The sequence below is a fragment of the Mobula hypostoma genome, chromosome 16 (assembly GCF_963921235.1).
Source record: "Mobula hypostoma chromosome 16, sMobHyp1.1, whole genome shotgun sequence".
In the NCBI taxonomy this organism is placed as follows: domain Eukaryota; kingdom Metazoa; phylum Chordata; class Chondrichthyes; order Myliobatiformes; family Myliobatidae; genus Mobula; species Mobula hypostoma.
In genome coordinates, this window is record NC_086112.1 from 2,525,027 (window position 1) to 2,545,544 (window position 20,518).

General features: G+C 44.1%; 1 protein-coding gene across 1 annotated transcript in view; it reads right to left on the bottom strand.

Annotated features, from left to right (window-relative positions):
* The window catches only part of slf1 (SMC5-SMC6 complex localization factor 1), a 142,102-nt gene that overhangs the window by 60,189 nt on the left and 61,395 nt on the right, over window positions 1-20,518 (bottom strand). Inside the window, exon 8 of the mRNA XM_063069131.1 lies at window positions 18,640-18,798. Within this exon, the coding sequence (XP_062925201.1) occupies window positions 18,640-18,798 (159 nt within the window). The remainder of the gene's footprint in view (window positions 1-18,639; window positions 18,799-20,518) is intronic.

Below are 20,518 nucleotides of genomic sequence, written 5' to 3' on the forward strand. Positions count from 1 at the left end.
TGCAGTGAAAACAGATTGGTGTTAGTGAATTCAGCGAAATGTACCATTGAAGTAAAACTTGCCTTTCTCAATCTCAGGTCTTGGCAAGAAACGTTATAGGAAATAATAAAAATACACATTGATACATAGTTAAATTACACTCTGTTGAATGAAAAGCATTTGAATAAAAATTTACTTGGACCACATACATCAATATTTACTTAGTTCCAATAGTCAAAACAAAAGGGCACTTTGTTAAAGGTGTTTACACTGATGACAAGTAAGAGGGTAGATTATTGCCAAGGACTTAGAAATGGAATTCAGAGCCACTGGCCTAGACAGCTGAAGAAAACAGTCAACGAATAGAAAGATTAAAATATGGCAGCACACGTAGTCCCGTGGCTTCAAGCTCTCCAATAACTTAAATGTTATTTTAAATGTAATTACTATGTTTTTGGTATTTGAATTGCCAGTATGCTGTTTTGCACTGAATAGAGCAGCATTGCAATTTTGTTGTTTTCATCAATGACAATACAGGTGTGAGCTGCTTAATGTCCAATCGCATATACGTCCGTAGTCCTGATCGGAGAATGTGACATATTGGACGTAACCAATCTCGTGTATCGCGCATCTCCAGTGTTATCGCGTTATCTCTCTGTTTAATTTTCTTTCGAAAATATTACTGTAAATTGCATCATGGCTTCCAAACGCAGGTTATTCGACCTGAAACTCTTCCAGTGGAGCACTATGAGGATGTTGAGTACAGTGATGTGGATGATCTTGTTCATCTTTGATAAACTGTGTGATATAGGCTAAGAAAGTGTTTACATAAAAGTTTAAAAAGTGAAAAATTAAAAAGGTTAAAATAAAATAAAAAATTATAGTGTATGTATTATAGTGTACAGTATACAGTTTTAGTGTAAGTTCTTGGCTACTTAGTCAATACAGGTACACTACAGTACTCCATATAGGTTTGCTAAGAAAATAATATGGTGTTCGCACAACGTCCAAATCACATAACGACCGATTTCACAGAACGTATCATGGACGTTAAGCGACGCATACCTGTAAACAAGAAACATCCCAGATATTCCAATTGATTGCAAGAGATTACAGCATACACAAGGCCAGGCAAGGATGTGAAAAAAGGATAAGAATTTATCAAAAAAATGGTATTGGTGGACCAGAAGGAAAGGCAAGTCAATGGGTACAGCAAAAACCCTCAATTAGAATGTGGCAAACCTTAGGATACAGACTATTGGATTAAAAATGGAAGAGAACTGTAGACAGTCATTAAATAATTGAAATAAACAAGGGAAAATAAAAAATACTAAGCAATTATTAGTACAAGGGCAGGAATTTAATCACATCATATTTGTCTTCTTTGATGATAGGAATCAGGAAATGCTTTTGAATCATCTCCAAGTCAAACAACTACAATAGACAAAAGCTGCTCACAGAAAATGCTGGAGGAACTCAACAGGCCAGGCATGGAAAAGAGAACAGTCAACATTTTGGGCCGAGACCCTTCAGTATGACTGGAGAGAAAAAAAAGATGAGGAATAGAGTTAAAAGGTGGTGGGGGGGGGGCGGTGGAGGGAGAAACACAAGTTAATAGGTGAAACTGGCAGGGGGAGGGGTGAAGTAAAGAGCTGGAAAGTTAATTGGTGAAAGAGATACAGAGCTGGAGAAGGGGGAATCTTAATAGGAGAGGACAGAAGGCCATGTAAGAAAGAAGAGAGGAGGAGCACCAGAGGGAGGTGATGGACAGCAAGGGAGATCAGGTGTGAAAGGGAAAGGGAGATGGGGACTGGTGAAGGAGAGGGGTGGGGAAGTTCGAGATATCGATGTTCATGCCATCAGGTTGGATGCTACCCAGACAGAATACAAGATGTTGTTCCTCCAACCTGGGTGTTCCCCCTAGTTCAGTCCCTTCCTACCTATATCCATGACACTCCACACGCTCTGGATCTTTTCAATGATTTCAAGTTCCGTAGCCCCCATCATCTTATTTTCACTATGTGTTGTGTATGTGGTCTGGGTACACAACAATGCTATTAATAAAAATGTTGGAGATGGGAGCCAAGGTTCACGGTTCTTTACTGGCAGAATACAAACTCGGCACACACGTACAGATCAATACGTGCCTAATAGCGCATTCAACGACGTGTCACTAAAACATAAAGTAGTCCATTATTATACTGTAGGCTATATGGTACACTATGGATGTCCAGTCCCTACACCCCTCCATCTCCCACCAGGAAGGCTTCAAGCTCTCCATTTCTTTCTGGACACCAGACCCAACCAGTAGCCCCCCCCCCGCCCCCACCAGCACTCCTTCGTCTAGTGGAACGTCCTCACTCTTAATAATTTCCCCTTTGGCCCCTCCCACTTTCAAACTTTCAAACAAAAGCTGAAGCCATGGGCACTTGCATGGGTCCCAGCTATGCTTGCCTTCTTATTGGCAACGTGGAACAGAATCAGAATTACCATCATGGGCATGTGACGTGAAATTTGTGAACTTCGTAGCAGCAGTTCAATGCAATACATAATATAGAAAAAATTAAAATAATATTAATAATAAATCTTATACTGTATAAATTATACTGAATACATATATTGAATAGATTAAAAACCGTGCAAAAAACAGAAATAATATATATTAACGAAGTGAGGTAGGGGTTCAATGTTCATTTAAGAATCAGATGGCAGAGGGGAGAAGCTGTTCCTGAATTACTGAGTGTGTGCCTTTAGGCTTCTGTACCTCCTACCAGATGGCAACAGTGAGAAAAGGGCATGCCCTGGGTGCTGGAGGTCCTTAATAGTAGACGCTGCCTTTCTGAGACACCGCTCCCTAAAGATGTCCTGGATACTTTGTAGGCTAGTACCCAAGAAGGAGCTGACTAAATTTACAACCTTCTGCAGCTACTTTCAGTCCTGTGCAGTAGACCCTCCCCCGCCCCCAATACCCAACAGTGATGCAGCCAGTCAGAATACTCTCCACGGTACATCTATAGAAGTTCTTAAGTGTACTTGTTGATATACCAAATCTCTTCAAACTCCTAATGAAGTATAGCTGTTGTCTTGCCTTCTTTATAACCGCATTGATATGTTGGGACCAGGTTAAATCCTCAGAGATCTTGACACCCAAGAACTTGAAACTGTTCACTCTCTCCACTTCTGATCCCTCTATGAGGATTGGTATGTGTTCCTTCATCTTACCCTTCTTGAAGTCCACAGTCAGCTCTTTCGTTTTACTGATGTTGAGTGCCAGGTTGTTGCTGCAACAAAACTCCACTAGTTGGCATAACTCACTCCTGTACGTCCTCTCATCACCACCTGAGATTCTACCAACAATGGTTGTATCATCAGCAAATTTATAGATGGTATTTGAGCTATGCCTAGCCACATAGTCGTGGGTTTAGAGAGAGTAGAGCAGTGGGCTAAGCACACACCCAAGGTGCACCAGTGTTGATTGTCAGTGAGGAGGATATGTTATCACCAATCCGCACAGATTGTAGTCTTCTGGTTAGGAAGTCAAGGATCCAATTGCAGAGGGAGCTACAGAGGCCCAGGTTCTGCAACTTCTCAATCAGGATTGTGGGAATGATGGTATTAAATGCTGAGCTACAGTCAATGAACAGTGTCCTGACATGGGTGTGTGTGTTGTCCAGGTAGTCTAAAGCCGTGTGGAGAGCCATGAGATTGCATCTGTCGTTGACCTACTGTGGCGATAGGCAAATTGCAATGGGTGCAAGCCCTTGCTGAGGCAGGAGTTCGGTCTAGTCATGGCCTACCTCTCAAAGCACTTCATCACTGTAGATGCAAGTGCTACCAGGCAATAGTCATTAATGCAGCTCATGTTATTCTTCTTAGGCACTGGTATAATTGTTGCCTTTTTGAAGCAAGTAGGAACTTCCTCCCATAGCAGTGAGAGGTTGAAAACGTCCTTGATACTCCTGCCAGTTGGTTGGCATAGGTTTTCAGAGCCTTACCAGGTATTCCATCAGGACTTTTCGCCTTAAGAGGGTTCACTCCCTTTAAAGACAGCCTAAAATTGGCCTCTGAGATGGAGATCACAGGGTCATCAGGCGCAGCAGGGATCTTCACAGCTGTAGTTGTGTTCTTCCTTTCAAAGCGGGCATAGAAGGTATTGAGTTCATCTGGTAGTGAAGCATCGCTGCCATTCATGCTATTGGGTTTCGCTTTGTAGGAAGTAATGTCTTACAAGCCGTGTCAGAGTTGTCATGCATCCGATGTTGTGTCCAACCTCGTTCGAAATTGTCTCTTCACCCTGAAATAGCCCTCCACAGATCGTACCCGGTTTTCTGGTACAGGTCTGGATCGCCAGACTTGAATGCTACAGATCTGGCCTTCAGTAGATAATGTACTTCCTGGTTCATCTACAGCTTTTGGTTTGGGAATGTGCAGTAAGTCTTTGTAGGCACACACTCATCCACACAGGTTTTAATGAAGTTGGTAACAACTGCAGCACACTCATCCAGGTTCGAAGATGAATCCCTGAATAGAGTCCAGTCCACCAATTCAAAGCCATCCTGTAGACACTCCTGTGCTTCCCTTGTCCCTACCTTCTTGGTCCTCACTACTGGTGCTGCAGTCTCCAGTCTCTGTCTATACTCAGGGAGCAGAAGTACAGCCAGGTGACCAGACATCCCGAAGTGAGGGCATGGCAGGCATTCTTGATGGGGGTGTAGCAGTGGTAGTGTGTTGTTTCCTCTGGTATTGCAAATGATCTGTTGATGGAAATTGCTTAGTGATTTTTTCAGACTGGCCTCATTAAAATCTCCCAAAACAATGGTGAAGGTGTTAGGATGCACTGTTTCGTGCATGTTGATCCCATTGCTTAGATCATCTAAAGCCTGATTGAATTAGCCTGAAGTGGAATGTATACTGCTACCAAAATGACCCCAGAGAACTCCCGTGGTAGGTAAAAAGGACGGTACTTAACTGCTAGATACTCCAGACCTGGGGAGCAGAATTGGGAAGGCACTGATATATCTGTGCACTAAGAAGAGTTGATCATGAGGCATACTCCTCCACCTCTGCTTTGAGAGATTCTATAGATCTATCCTGACGGTGTATAGTAAACCCACTGATCTGAATCGCTGCATCCTGTACAGAAGGAGTTAACGAGGATTCTGTGAAACAAAGGAAACACACGGTCCTAATGTCCCTCTGATTCAGCACCCTAGCTCTGAGATCATCGATCTTATTCATCAGAGATTGAACACTTGCCAGGAAGATAAGTCGGTATTGGGAGTTTAAAACCCCATTTCCTTAAATGCAGTCGTAACCCCAATCTACAGCCACACTTCTTCTGTGGGCGCTTCCGTCCACAGTCAGAGTTGTTTCAGTCAGTTCTAAGCAGCGATAGTCCATTTAAATGCATTAAGACATCTTTGTTGACTGTACTAACCTTGGAATCAGTTGTGCTTTTTAGCCATATCAGGCTGAAATGATAATATTTAATCATATCCATTGAGAGTACTGCTGCTACTCAAGTCGCCCCTAGGCGTCCTGGAAGTTCCAAGCCTACAATGGTGGCCATGCCCCACTTTTCCTAGGCTATATTGATGACTGCATTGGTACTGCTTCCTGTACCCATGCAGAACTCATCAACTTCATCCACTTTGCCTCCAACTTCCACCCTGGTCCATTTCCAACACCTCCTTCCTCTTTGTCGATATCTCTATCTTTGTCTCTAGAGACAGCTTATCTACTGCTGTCTATTATAATCCCGCACGCTCTCACAGCTACCTGGACTATACCTCTTCCCACCTGTTAACTGTAAAAATGCCAGCCCCTTATCTCAATTTCTCCATCTCCGCCACATTTGCTATCAAGATGAGACTTTTTATTCCAGAACAAAGGAGATGTCTTCCTTCTTCAAAGAAAGAGGCTTTCCTTCCTCAACCCTTAAATGCAACTCCTCCATTTCACGCATGTCTGCTCTCACCCAATCCTCTTGCCACCCTACCAGGAATAGGGATAGGGTTCTTCTTGTCCTCACCTACCATCCCAACAACCTCCATATCCAAGAAATTAGTCTCCGCAACTTCTGCCATCTCCAATGGGATCCCACCACCAAAGCATATTTCCCCCCCCGACCACCAACCACACCCCCCCCCCCAACTTTCTGCAGGAATCACTGCCTATATGACTCCCCGGTCATTTGTCCCTCCCCACTATTCTCCCCCAGGTAGTTACCTTTGCAAGCAGAACAAGTGCTACACCTGCCCCTACACCTCCTCCCTTACTACCATTCAGGGCCCCAAACAGTCCTTCCAGGTGAAATGACACTTCACCTGTGAATCTGTTGGGGTCATATACTGCGTCCGGTGCTCCTGGTATGGCCTCCTATATGCCGGTAAGACCCGCCGTAGATTGGGAGACTGCTTCACTGAGCACTTGTGTTCCATCTACGAGAAAAAGCGGGATCTCCCAGTGGCCACCCATTTTAATTCCACTTCCCATTCCAATACATCTTTCCATGGCTTCCTCTACTGTCATGATGAGGCCACACTCGGGTTGGAGGAACATCACCTTATATTCCGTCTGGGTAGTCTCCAACTTGATGTCATGAATATCGATTTCCATTATTACGGTCAAAAAGACCTGGTATGTCAAGACTACAATAGGAGTTGAAGACAATCAGCACCAGCTGAGCTGCATTCCACTGCAATATTTAAATCTCAAGGCCCCACATTTCCTTCAATTCCCTTACAAGCAACTTAGAGATCAGATTTGGTTGAAGGAGTACAAAAGAGCAAGGCATGAGCAGAATCAGACCCACTTCAAACAAAAATGAAGATGCCAACCTTGAGGTTGGAGACTACCCAGACAGAATATGGGTCTGATTCAAACTGAAACAGCATGCAATAGCTATTCTACTGGTGAACAAATCAAACCTCTGTACTCCTGCCACTCCAAGTAAATCCATTGCCTCAGTGTTGATAAGGCCTGCATTTAAACAAGGTTAAAGTAATTCCAACCACATTCACTCAGAAGTGCTGAGTGAATGATACATCTCAGGTACTTGCTATTGCAATTCAATGATATGATACCAAGAACTGCATACATCAAAAGTTATGGTATCAGACAATATCCTGGCTGTAAGAAAAGAAGTCTTGTGCTTCAGAAGCTGTCCAGCTGCAAGCCATTACAAAAGTAGATCTGCCTAACACTCATCAAAGTTGCTGGTGAACACAGCAGGCCAGGCAGCATCTGTAGGAAGAGGTGCAGTCAACGTTTCAGGCCGAGACCCTTCGTCAGGACTAACTGAAGGAAGAGTGAGTAAGGGATTTGAAAGTTGGAGGGGGAGGGGGAGATCCAAAATGATAGGAGAAGACAGGAGGGGGAGGGATAGAGCCAAAAGCTGGACAGGTGATAGGCAAAAGGGGATACGAGAGGATCATGGGACAGGAGGTCCGGGAAGAAAGACGGGGGGGGGGGGACCCAGAGGATGGGCAAGAGGTATATTCAGAGGGACAGAGGGAGAAAAAGGAGAGTGAGAGAAAGAATGTGTGCATAAAAATAAGTAACAGATGGGGTAACACTGCCTAACACTGTCCGGATGTATACCTACCACAAAACACAAGATAAATCTAATTTCACTAAGTATCACAAGATTGTCAAAATTATAGAAGATGTCATTGGTTGCACTCGTATACTACATTGTTGTTCCAGAAGCACAGATGACAGGTGGAGTCTGACCTCAACATTAAGGCAGCAATTGACACAGTGAGATATCAAGAGATAGAGTAAAACTGAAGATTAAGGGCATCTGGGGGTGGGGAGGAAGTACTTCAAATATGCAGGCAACATAACAAATACGAAAGTGGTTGTTGGAAGTTTTCAATATCCACCTTCCCATCATAAAGTTGGAAATGGGATTACTACCTATTGATTGCAGATCACAGCATGGCAAATGAAGCAAAAGCTAGGAACATCCAGGTAAGGTAGGTAAGTAGCAAATAACATTCAAACCAGTGCCAGACAATGATACAGAGAGAAGAGTTTCGCAAACTAGTCTTGACATTCAGTGGCATTTACTAGTGCCAGGAACCCAAATATCCTGGAGTCCATCATTGACCATTCACATAAATACTGCACCTTGCATCCCACCTGACCAAATACTTTCCTTCACCTACAAGAACACAGGTCTACTCTCTACTTGCGCAGAGAGATGCAGCTTCAACATCAATGAAATTGCCTGGCACCATCCAGTGGGAAGTAGCCCACATCTATTCTACTATCCTTTGCATATCTTTCTCCACTAGGAGACCATGGCTGCATTATGCATCATTAAATTACTTGCCCAAATAGCAGATAATCTGTAGATGCTAGAAATCCAAGCAACACACACACAAACTGCTGGAGGAACTCAGCAGCCATGCAGCATCTATGCAAAAAAGTTCAGCCAACGTTTCAGGCTGAGACCCTTCAGCAGGGCTGGAGGAAAAAAGATGAGTAGATTTAAATGTGGTGGATGGGAGAGAGAAACATGAGGTGATAGCTGAAACCAGGAGGGGAAGGGATGAAGTAGAGCTGGGAAATTGCCTGGTGAAAGATACAGGGCTGGAGAAGAGGGAGTCCAAAAGGAGTGAACAGAAGGCCACGGAAGAAAGAAAAGGTGGGAGGATTGAGGCAATGGGCAGGCAAAGAGATAAGGTGAGAGAGGAAAAAGGGGATGGGGAATGGTGAAGGGGGAGGGGCCCATTACCGGAAGTTCAAGAAATCGATATTCATGCCATGATGTTGGAGGCTACCCAGACAGAATATAAGGTGTTGTTCGTCCAACCTGAGTGTGGCCTCATCATGACATATCGGAATGGGAACGAGAAGTGGAATTAAAATGGGTGGCCACTGGGAGATTCCGCTTCTTCTGGTGGATAGAGTGTAGGTGCTCAAAGAAATGGTCTCCCAATCCACATCGGGTCTCACTGATATAGCTCATCTAAATGATGTCTATAATAAACCCATGGACTCTCACAGCTACTTGGACTATACGTCTTCCTACCCTATTACTTGTAAAAACACCATCTCCTTCTCTGCCGCATCTGCTCTCAGAATGAAGCCTTTCATTCTGGAATGAAGGTGGTGTCCTCCGTTTTCAAAAAAAAAGGGGCTTCCCTTCCTCCCACCACCCTTCCAGGGATAGGGTTCTTCCTGTGCTTAATTACCACCCCACCAGCCTCTGCATAATTTTCCCGAACTTCTGCCATCTCCAACAGGATCCCAACCCCAAGCACATTTTCCTCCCACCCCCCACCCTACTTTCTACAGGGATCGAACCATACGTGTCTCCCTTATCCATTCGTCTATCCCCACCGATCTCCTTCCTGGCACTTAGACTTGCAAGCGGAACAAATACTACAGCTGCCCTACACCTCTTCCCTCACTACCATTCAGAGGCCCAAACAGTCCTTCCTATGAATCTGTTGGTGTCATATCCTATGTCCGGTGATACCAGTGTGGCCTCCTGTATATTGGTGATGGCATGAACATCGATTTCTCGAACTTCCAATAATGCCCCTCCCCCCACCATTCCCCAATCCCTTTTCCCTCTTTCACTCATCTCCCTCCCTGCCCATTGCCACCCTCTGGTGTGACTCCACTCCCCTTTTCTTTCTTCCATGGCCTTCTGTTCTCTCCTATTGGACTCCCCCTTTTCCAACCCTGTACCTCTTTAACCAATCAATTTCCCAGCTCTCTACTTCATCTCTCCCTCCCCCAGTTTCAATTATCACCTTGCGCTTCTTTCTCCCCTCCCCCACCTTTTAAATCTACTCCTCATCTTTTTATCTTCAGTCCTGCCAAAGGGTCTCAGCCCAAAACATTGACTATCCTCCCCCCCCCCCCATAGATGCTGCTTGGCCTGTTGAGTTCCTCCAGCATTTTGTGTAAATTATAAACACAAAATACTCTGCAGATGCTGGGGTCAAGCAACACTCACAACACGCTGGAGGAACTCAGCAGGTCAGGCCGCATCCGTGGAAACAATCAGTCAACGTTTTGCGCTGGAACCCTTTGTCAGGACTGAAGAGGGAGGGGGCAGAGGCCCTATAAAGAAGGTGGGGGGAGGGTGGGAAGGAGAAGGCTGGTAGGTTCCAGGTGAAAAACCAGTAAGGGGAAAGATAAAGGGGTGGGGGAGGGGAGGCAGGGAAGTGATAGGCAGGAAAGGTGAAGAAGGAATAGGGGAAAACACAATGGGTAGTAGAAGGGAGGTGATAGGCAGCTGGGGGAGGGGGCAGAGTGAAATAGGGATAGGGGAAGGGAGGGGAGGGAATTACCAGAAGTTGGAGAATTCTATGTTCATACCAAGGGGCTGGAGACTACCGAAATGATATATGAGGTGTTGCTCCTCCAACCTGAGTTAAGCCTCATCATGGCAGTAGAGGAGGCCATGTATGGACATATCCGAGTGGAAATGTGAAGCAGAGTTGATCTCCTGGGTGGCAACCGGGAGATCCTGTCTGTTGTGGCGGATGGAGCGGAGGTGCTCGACGAAGCGGTCCCCCAATCTGCATCAGATTTCACCGATGTAGAGGAGGCCGCACCGGGAGCACCAGCTGCAATAGACAACCCCAACAGACTCAGAAGTGAAGTGTTGCCTCACCTGGAAGGACTGTTTGGGGCCCTGAGTTGTGGCAAGAGAGGAGGTGTAGGGACAGGTGTAGCACTTACGCCTACAGGGATAAGTGCCAGGTGGGAGATCCGTGGGGAGGGACGTGTGGATCAGGGAGTCGTGAAGGGACCGATCCCTGCGGAAAGCGGAGAGGGGTGGAGAGGGAAAGATCTGCTTAGTGGTGGGGTCCTGTTGAAGGTGGCAGAAGTAGCGGAGGATAATACTTTATACTTATTGTCGCCAAACAATTGGTACTAGAACGTACAATCATCACAGCGATATTTGATTCTGTGCTTCCCACTCCCTGGATTACAAATCAAATCAATTCAAATCAAAAAACTTAATTGTCATTCTAACCGTACATCAGCTCTGCAGGGCAGAATGAGACAGCGTTTCTCAGGAGCAGTGCAATCATAATATAACAAATGCAACACTAAATAATAAACATAATCATAAATAGTAAAACACAACAGCCACATGACATTTAAAATTAAGTTGTAAGTGTCCAGTGCAAGTTAAAAGTGTCCAAAGCAGAGTCAGGTAGAGCAGCTATTTAGCAGTCTGACTGTCTGTGGGAGGAAGCTGTTTAGTAGCCTTGTGGCTTTAGTTTTGATGCTCCTGTAACATTTGCCTGATGGCAGAAGAACAAACAGTTCATGAAGAGGGTGTGAGGGGTCTTTAATGATGTACCTTGTCTTCTGGAGGCATCGACTCTGAAGGAGGTCTTGGACAGAAGGTAGGGAGACCCCAATAACCTTCTCTGCTCCCCTAACCACCCTCTGCAAGGCTTTTTTGTTGACAGCACTGCCAGTACCAGGTTGTGATGCCAAAGTTCAGCACACTCTCAACCACGCCTCTGTAGAATGTAGTTAAGATGTTAGCGGGGAGTGATGCTTGTTCAAGCTTCCTCAGAAAGTGCAATCTCTGTTGGGCCCGTTTCACAATCCCAGTGGTGTTCCTGGACCAGGCGAGATTGTCAGAGATCTGCACCCCAAGGAACTTGATGTTTTCCACTCTCTCCACTGTGGAGCCGCTGATGCTGAGGGGTGTGTGCTCAGGCTGAGACCATCTGAAATCAACAATCATCTCCTTGGTTTTGGTGACATTAAGCATCAAGTTGTTATCCCTGCACCAGCTCTTTAGGTGTTTGACCTCCTCCCTGTACATTGTTTCATCACCTTTGCTGATGAGCCCCACCACTGTGGTATTATCTACAAATTTAATGATCAGGTTCTCCTTGAATCTGGCTGCACAGTCATGTGTTAGCAGTGTAAACAGCAATGGGCTAAGCACACAGCCTTGTGGGGATCCAGTGCTCAGTGTGATGGAGTCAGAGATGTTCCTGCCAACACGGACTGACTGTGGTCTCTTTGTCAAGAAATTCAGAATCCAGCGACACATGGCAGCGCTAAGGCCAAGCAGCGACAATTTCTCCACTAGTCTCTGCGGGATGATGGTATTGAACGCTGAACTGAAATCATTGTACAGGATTCTGGCATAAGTGTCTTTGTTGTCCAAGTGAGAGAGAACTGTGTGCAGTGTGGTGGATATTGCGTCCTCCGTAGAGCGATTTGGACGATAAGCAAACTGTAGAGGATCCAGGAATGAGGGAAGGCTGGCTGTGATATGAGGCTTGACAAGCCGTTCAAAACATTTCATCACTATGGGGGTCAGGGCAACGAGACGGTAATCATTCAAATATTAAATATTAAAAATATTAAAGATAGCAAAATTAGTAAATATTAAAAATTTAAATTATAAATCATGAATAGAAAATAGAAAAATGGAAGGTAAGGTAGTGCAAAAAAAAACCAGAGGTAGGTCCGGATATTTGGAGGGTACGGCCCAGATCCGGGTCAGGATCCGTTCAGCAGTCTTATCGCAGTTGGAAAGAAGCTGTTCCCAAATCTGGCCGTACGAGTCTTCAAGCTCCTGAGCCTTCTCCCGGAGGGAAGAGGGACGAAAAGTGTGTTAGCTGAGTGGGTCGTGTCCTTGACTATCCTGGCAGCACTGCTCCGACAGCGTGCGGTGTAAAGTGAGTCCACAGACGGAAGATTGGTTTGTGTGATGTGCTGCGCCATGTTCACGATCTTCTGCAGTTTCTTTCGGTCTTGGACAAGACAACTTCCATACCAGGTTGTGATGCATCCTAGAAGAATGCTTTCTACGGTGCATCTATAAAAATTAGTGAGGGTTTTAGGGGACAGGACAAATTTCATTAGTTTTCTCAGGAAGTAAAGGCAATGGTGGACCTTCTTGGCAGTGAACTCTGCTTGGTTGGACCAAGTCAGGTCATTTGTGATATTGATCCCAGGAACTTAAAGCTTTTGACCTGTTCCACTTGCGCACCACCGATGTAAGTTGGGTCGTGCGGTCCGCTACTCCTTCTGAAGTCAACAACCAATTCCTTCATCTTGCTGACGTTGAGGGATAAGTTATTGTCTTCGCACCATGCCACCAGGTTCTTAATTTCCTCTCTGTACTCAAACTCATCATTACCCGAGATATGGTTTACAATTGTTGTCATCGGCAAACTTATATAATAGTTTGATGGAAACTTGGCTACACAATCATGGGTGTACAGTAAGTACATCAGGGGGCTGAGTACACAGCCTTGTGGGGCACCGGTGCTCAGAGTGATTGTAGAGGAGAGCTTGTCCCCTATTTTCACAGCCTGGGTCCTGTCTGTGAGGAAGTTGAAGATCCAGCTGCAGATCTGAGTGCTAAGGCCCAGGTTCTGGAGCATAGGAATCAGTTTATTTGGAATGATGGTATTGAAAGCAGAGCTGTAGTCAATGAAAAGGAGCCTTACGTATGCGTCTTTATTTTCCAGGTGTTCTAAGGAGGAATGTAGTGCCAGAGAGATGGCATCTGCCATTGACCTGTTGCTCCGGTAGGCGAATTGCAAAGCGTCGAGGTTGACCGGTAGGCTGTAGTTGATGTGTGTCATAACCAATCTCTCGAAGCACTTCATAGCAATTGATGTCAGAGCCACAGGTCGATAGTCATTCAGGCATGCCACCTTGCTCTTCTTCGGCACTGGGATTATCGTTGCCTTCTTAAACATGAGGGGATCTTAGACTGAAGCAAGGAGCAGTTGAAGACGTCAGCAAACACTCCAGCTAGCTCACTTGCACAGGCCCGGCGAACCCGTCCTGGGGCGCCATCTGGGCCCGTCGCCTTCCTTGGATTTATCTTCAGGAAGGCCCTTCTAACATCCTCCTTGGTGACGATGAATCTCGATGCCACCAGGTCAGGTTCATCTGGAGGGAGCGGGACGCTCCTCTTCTGTTCGAATCTTGCGTAGAATACATTAAGTTCGTCAGGAAGAGAAGCGCCACAGTTATTGATATTCCCAGCCTTTGCGCCCAGTGATCTCATTTAGACCCTGCCATAGTCTACTGGCATCCCTTTGGTTAGCCTGGGCTTCCAACGTGGCTCGATATTGCCTCTTGGCGCCCTTAATGACTTTCCGGAGTTCACGCCTGGATTCCGTGTAGCGACTGGTATCCCTGGACCTAAAAGTCACAGCTCTAGCCTTTAAAAAGGACGACTTCATAATTCATCCAAGGTTTCCAGTTAGGGAATACCTGGATCCGGAGCCTGGTGGGGTGGTAGGTGAGGACAAGGGGAACCCTGTCCCTGTTGTGGTGAGGGGAGGATGGGGTGAGGTCCGAAGTGTGGGAAATGGAGGAGATGCGGGTGAGGCATCATTGATGATGGCAGAAGGGAAACTACGATCCTTAAAGAAAGAGGACATTTGAGATGTCCTGGAATGGAAAGCCTCATCCTGGGAGCAGACGTGGCAGAAACGGAGGAACTGGGAATAGGGAATGGGATTTTTGCATGTGGCAGGGTGGGAAGAGGTATAGTCGAGGTAGTTATGAGAGTCTGTGGGCTTGTAGAAGATGCCAGTGGACAGTCTGTCTCCAGAGACGGAGACCAAGACAGCGTCAGTGGGTTGTAGAAGATGTCAGTAGACAGTCTGTCTCCAGAGATGGACATTGTAGAAGATGTCAGTGGACAGTCTACCAGCCTTCTCCTTCCCACCCCCCCCCACCTTCTTTATAGGGCCTCTGCCCCTTCCTCTTTCAGTCCTGACGAAGGGTTCCGGCCTGAAACGTTGACTGATCATTTCCACAGATGCTGCCCGACCTGCTGAGTTCCTCCAGCATGTTTTGTGTACATTACTTGCCCAGACTACTTTAACACCAGCTTACAGATTCACAATCTCTTCCAAAGAGGAGTGAGAAACAGTTGCAGGGAAAATCTTCAAATTACTACTTCCATCCCATTCAGACACCTTCCCAACTTCGACACAATAAAGAAGGAATAGCCATATTTCTAAATCTAGAATACCCCTAATCAATAATATCATTGGACTACCTCCACAAAAACTGCAGGACTGAATAAATATGGTTCACCATCACTTTCAGAAGGACCTTAGTGCAATAAACGGGCAGCATGGTAGCTTCGCCGTTAGTGCAATGCTATACAGATCAGGCACTCCAGAGATCGGAGTTCAATTCCAGCACCATTCTCTGGAAAGCGTGGGTTTTCCCTAGGTGCTGCGGTTTCCTCCCACAGTCCAAAGATGTACCAATTAGTAGGTTAATAAGTCATTGTTAAATTGAGGTTGAGGGGTTGCTGGGGTGCAGTGGCTCGAAGGGTCCAAGGGCTATTTCTCACTGAATTGTTAAATTAAATTAATTAAATGTTGGCCTTGCTGGCATGCAAGAAGGTAAAAATTCCAACATTAAAACAAAAAAGAACACCCAAAACTTTAAAGTCATTTAAATGCAACAAAATAATTTAGACTTCAGCAAATAAGCATGACAATGGAAAATCTCCTGCTGGACTCCTCCTCAGAGGCCAAAAGCAACACTGGGTTGCCTCTAGAATCTTAATAAGTCTAGAAGATTGAGACGGCCATTTTTCAACGGTTTCAAACATTTGAACAGTAGTGTTGGTGAAAAGCTGCCATTTCAGAGCAGAATTATTTTTGCTTTTGAGCAGACGATCAGGGTCCATAAGACCATAAGGTATAGGAGCAGAATTAGGCCACTCAGCCCCAATCACCTGCCTTTTCTGTTTCCCTTTATGCCCTGACCAAAACTAGTCTCCAAAACTAATGAATCATTGTTGGAAGCACAATAGCTGTTCCGTTGAAAATGGAGGAGGATGATGGATTATCAAACTTTAACTGTAGCCATTGGTTTTGTGATTTTGGTTAGAGGACAGTGCACAGTACACCAGAGCTCCAGAATTTTAAAAAATATTTTATGACTACCTGATGACAAACATTATTTATGATATCATCATTATCTCCTGCTTTTGAGGAGCAGAACATTTACAATTGGAGCAGGCAAGTGGAAACAATAAAAGAATCAAGTGCAATAATAGCATGCAATTTGCATCAAGTTGACATGAATGCACGATGATCTCAAATTTGCACCAAGTTGTTAACAACTTTTGTTATTTTCTTCCTGTACAATTTCTTAAAGTACATTTGTTGGCAAAGGCTACGTCCACACTACGCCGGATAATTTAGAAAACGCCGGTTTCGAGTAAAAACGATAGGCATCCACACTAAGCGTTTTTCAAAATATTTCTGTCCACATTAGATGGATATTTGGGCGAATCTCCTCCTACTGGGCACGCGCAGGACACACAGAAAACAAGCGAAGAGGAAACTATATACTCGGTGTGCATTTGTCCAGTTACAGAGTAGAAAAACTTAAAAGGAATTGCTCTTGGCTCTCGCGCAGGAGGACTTAAAACTAAAAAAAAACAAATACTGAAGCATATGGAGGCAACCGACAGGGAGTTCACGGACAGTATGACCCGGCTGACGACGAACATTGAAAAACTGACCAACTCTGTTGCATTAATAAAGCACCTTGTTAAATGTATAAAACATGTCTGCATCAGTGTTATCTTGTATTTCCATACAATGTTACATTAGGTTGTTACACATCTTTTGTCAGAGAAGTACTTACATAAATAGGTAAACCACCTTCATTCAAGCAAGGACAGAAAACAGGGCAAAGTGAGTATACTTATTTAGTCAGTAAGCTATGGGTCAAAGTATTTGGTGAGTACAATTCTAACTCTTCTGGCTTCAGACTCGTTGCCGTCTGTTCTGAAATTGTTAGGTTCTGCGAAGCGCAGAATCAAATATCGTTGTGATGATTGTATGCTCTAGTATCAATTCTTTGGCGACAATAAAGTAGTAATAATAATAATAAGAAAACAATGAAATGCCACGCTGTCACCATCTGTTCCGGCACGTCATGACAGCGGTTTTAAAAAGCTCGGTTACCCCATACACACTACAACGGATATTAGGCGTTTTCAGATTTATTCACTCTGGAGACGGTATCTGAAAATCTCCGTTTTCGGGGGCTGAAAACGCTGCTTCAGTGTGGACGGAAGGCCAAAACGAAGAGAAAAAGCTTCGTTTTCAAAATTATCCGGCGTAGTGTAGACGTAGCCAAAGTATCCAGTCATCGAGTTTCTGCTTGAATGATGGTTTCACTTATAGTGCAGTTGTTACAAATGTGACAAAGTAAAGCAGCAAATTACAGGAAGCAGATGACTCATCGAGATATACATCGGGGATTGAAGGAAAAGGATGAAGTTAAAAAGTTGCATATTTTCTCTCTTGGAAGAAATAAAATTTCATGTTCATAAAATTAAATTCTGGGATGGGGTGTTTTGCAATATAAATGTGGTTATTAATTGATATACTGTAGATATCTCTATTATTTCTACTTGTTTTAAGAGGGAGGAGGCAGTTTTCCTATCCAGCGTCAGAAATGAGACAAAATCATTAGTGAACAATGCAGCAGACTAGCTTGTGGAACTAGGTACAGCACTTGCTGGAAGATGTACTTTAGCTTAAAATATGAGGAAGTAGTTGATAATCAGACTATTGTTGGGACAGCATAACCTTGGGCCCCAACCTTTTAATTTAAAATAGACTGTGAGTAGCTGTGAGGAGGATGCTAAGAGGATGCAGGGTGACTTGGATAGGTTGGGTGACTGGGCAAATTCATGGCAGATGCAATTTAATGTGGATAAATGTGAAGTTATCCACTTTGGTGGCAACAATAGGAAAACAGATTATTATCTGAATGGTGGCCGATTAGGAAAAGGGGAAGTGCAACGAGACCTGGGTGTCATTATACACTAGTCATTGAAAGTGGGCATGCAGGTACAGCAGGCGGTGAAAAAGGCGAATGGTATGCTGGCATTTATAGGGAGAGGATTCGAGTACAGGAGCAGGGAGGTACTACTGCAGTTGTACAAGGCCTTGGTGAGACCACACCTGGAGTATTGTGTGCAGTTTTGGTCCCCTAATCTGAGGAAAGACATCCTTGCCATAGAGGGAGTACAAAGAAGGTTCACCAGATTGATTCCTGGGATGGCAGGACTTTCATATGAAGAAAGACTGGATGAACTAGGCTTGTACTCGTTGGAATTTAGAAGATTGAAGGGGGATCTGATTGAAACGTATAAAATCCTAAAGGGATTGGACAGGCTAGATGCAGGAAGGTTGTTCCCGATGTTGGGGAAGTCCAGAACGAGGGGTCACAGTTTGAGGATAAAGGGGAAGCCTTTTAGGACTGAGATTAGGAAAAACTTCTTCACACAGAGAGTGGTTAATCTGTGGAATTCTCTGCCACAGGAAACAGTTGAGGCCGGTTCATCGGCTATATTTAAGAGGGAGTTAGATATGGCCCTTGTGGCTACGGGGATCAGGGGGTATGGAGGGAAGGCTGGTGCAGGGTTCTGAGTTGGATGATCAGCCATGATCATAATAAATGGCAGTGCAGGCTCGAAGGGCCGAATGGCCTACTCCTGCACCTATTTTCTATGTTTCTATGATTGCCACATCTTGGTAACACTCACATAGCTATAATTAGGAAAACTGGTAATTAGTCTTTCCCACTGCCAATAGAAAATGGTAAGACTTGAAGTTAACTTCAAACACTGAATCTTTAACTCACATCCAGAATCAGCTGCAAGAAGGATTGCATAAGAGGTGCTGGTGGAAAAAACTTGGATGACAAATGGAAGCCCATTTCCTTTAATGCTTCCATGTAGAACTGCCCCTCCAAAATACCTTCTATTCTATTAGAAGTAACTCCAGGAAACATTACTTGAATCTGGAAGAGAAAGTTAAGTTAAATGAACAACTTAGTTAAGTATTTGACTTGAAACCAAAACATAGAAATTGAAACATAGAAATTACAAGTAATGGATGACAGCTAGTAGTCAAACACTTGCCATATCAAAGCAAGATGGGGAAAGATAATGAAGACATTTATCTTACTGGGCTGGAAAATACAGGATATTTAAAAGACAAAAGGAAAGAAGAAAAATTCGTATAATGTGCAATGTAAAATGGTCTAGATCAATACGTATACTTCTTGTCCACAGGAGCAAATTCAAATAATAAATTGGAGTAAAGAGACAATGTTTTTGGGGGTACATTTGGGAAATAGCAATCATAATATCATTAGACCCCATAGTCAGGAAAGTACTAGTACAAAACACATGGTAGCTAATATTTTTATCAGGGTAAATATTTTTTGCAAGATGAGAAAGTATTTAATTCAGATGGATTGAAATTAAAATACCGGTATCTTAAACAAGATGAAGATTGGAAAGCATTCAACACAAGATACAGCTGGGGTATAGAATTGTTACATTATCAGATGACATCAACCAGTAAACAAAGTTTCATATGTTTTGTCAATTCAGGTAATTATTACAGAAAACATCCAATTAGCAACAACTGTAAGTGTATAATCAGAATCAGGTTTATTATCACATGCATGTGACCTGAAAATTGTTAAGTTAGTGTATAAGAGGTTTCTGCCTAAATTCTTTCCTGTCCTTGTAGTATTTTAGAGATTAACATTTCAATTCTGAATGTAAATCATCTTTAACAATAATCCATAACAGTAAAGTTCCCTGATGAGGTTGAACAAAAGCCTTCCTGCTCCAGTCCATACATCTCATCACATTACAGTTGTTAAAGTTATTGTGAGTGCAGATTACAGAGACTGAATGTAACACCCTGGTAAAGGTTTCACTGCCTAAGTAATGGTCTCTCTGTAGAAGCAGTGTTTGTGTTACAGTTAGAGGTAACGGGTGCTTTGGGATGTGAGCCATCCAATCAGGGGAGCAGATTTTGTTTGTGTGCCTGACACTGGTGTGAGCTGGGGTCTTTGTTCGGTGGGAGATTAAGAGAGGAGAAACTGGAGAGAACCCATCATAGGAATCGACCCGGTGGGGGACCATGATTCGATGAAGTAAGCGGAGGTCTACCGAGGATCAGTGAATGTGACTTTTGGAGGAATTGAGCTCCAACTTGTGCACATTTGACTGTTTAATTTTAAAGAGCCATTTTTTTCCCCTTTCTTTTCTTTACTAATCCTTTAGTTAACATTCATAAATATAATTCCGCATTGTAACAGCAAATCACAGAGCATTCACACAAACCGGGGTTTGGGGTGAGAGAGTCGTCCCGACCTCACGGATTTGGCGGGACCAGAGTGTGTATTCCCTAGGTGTACGCAGCCCAAGGAAACTGGGGTTTCATGAATATTAACAAAGAGGATATATGAAGGCAACTGTCAAGTTTCTGATTAATGCTGAAGATGGTGTTTCAGTATGATGGAACACACAAAGCTGGAGAATACAGGCAACATACATTATGGGAGGGGATAACATTCTCACAAAATGGTCCATTCCATGATTTTCTGCAACACAACACTGTCATCGGCATGCATGTGTGTTTAGATGCAAGTTAAAAAGAAAAACAAATTATATTAATTTATTCCTCAACCCCCAAAAGAAAAAACACACTAATTCCATGAT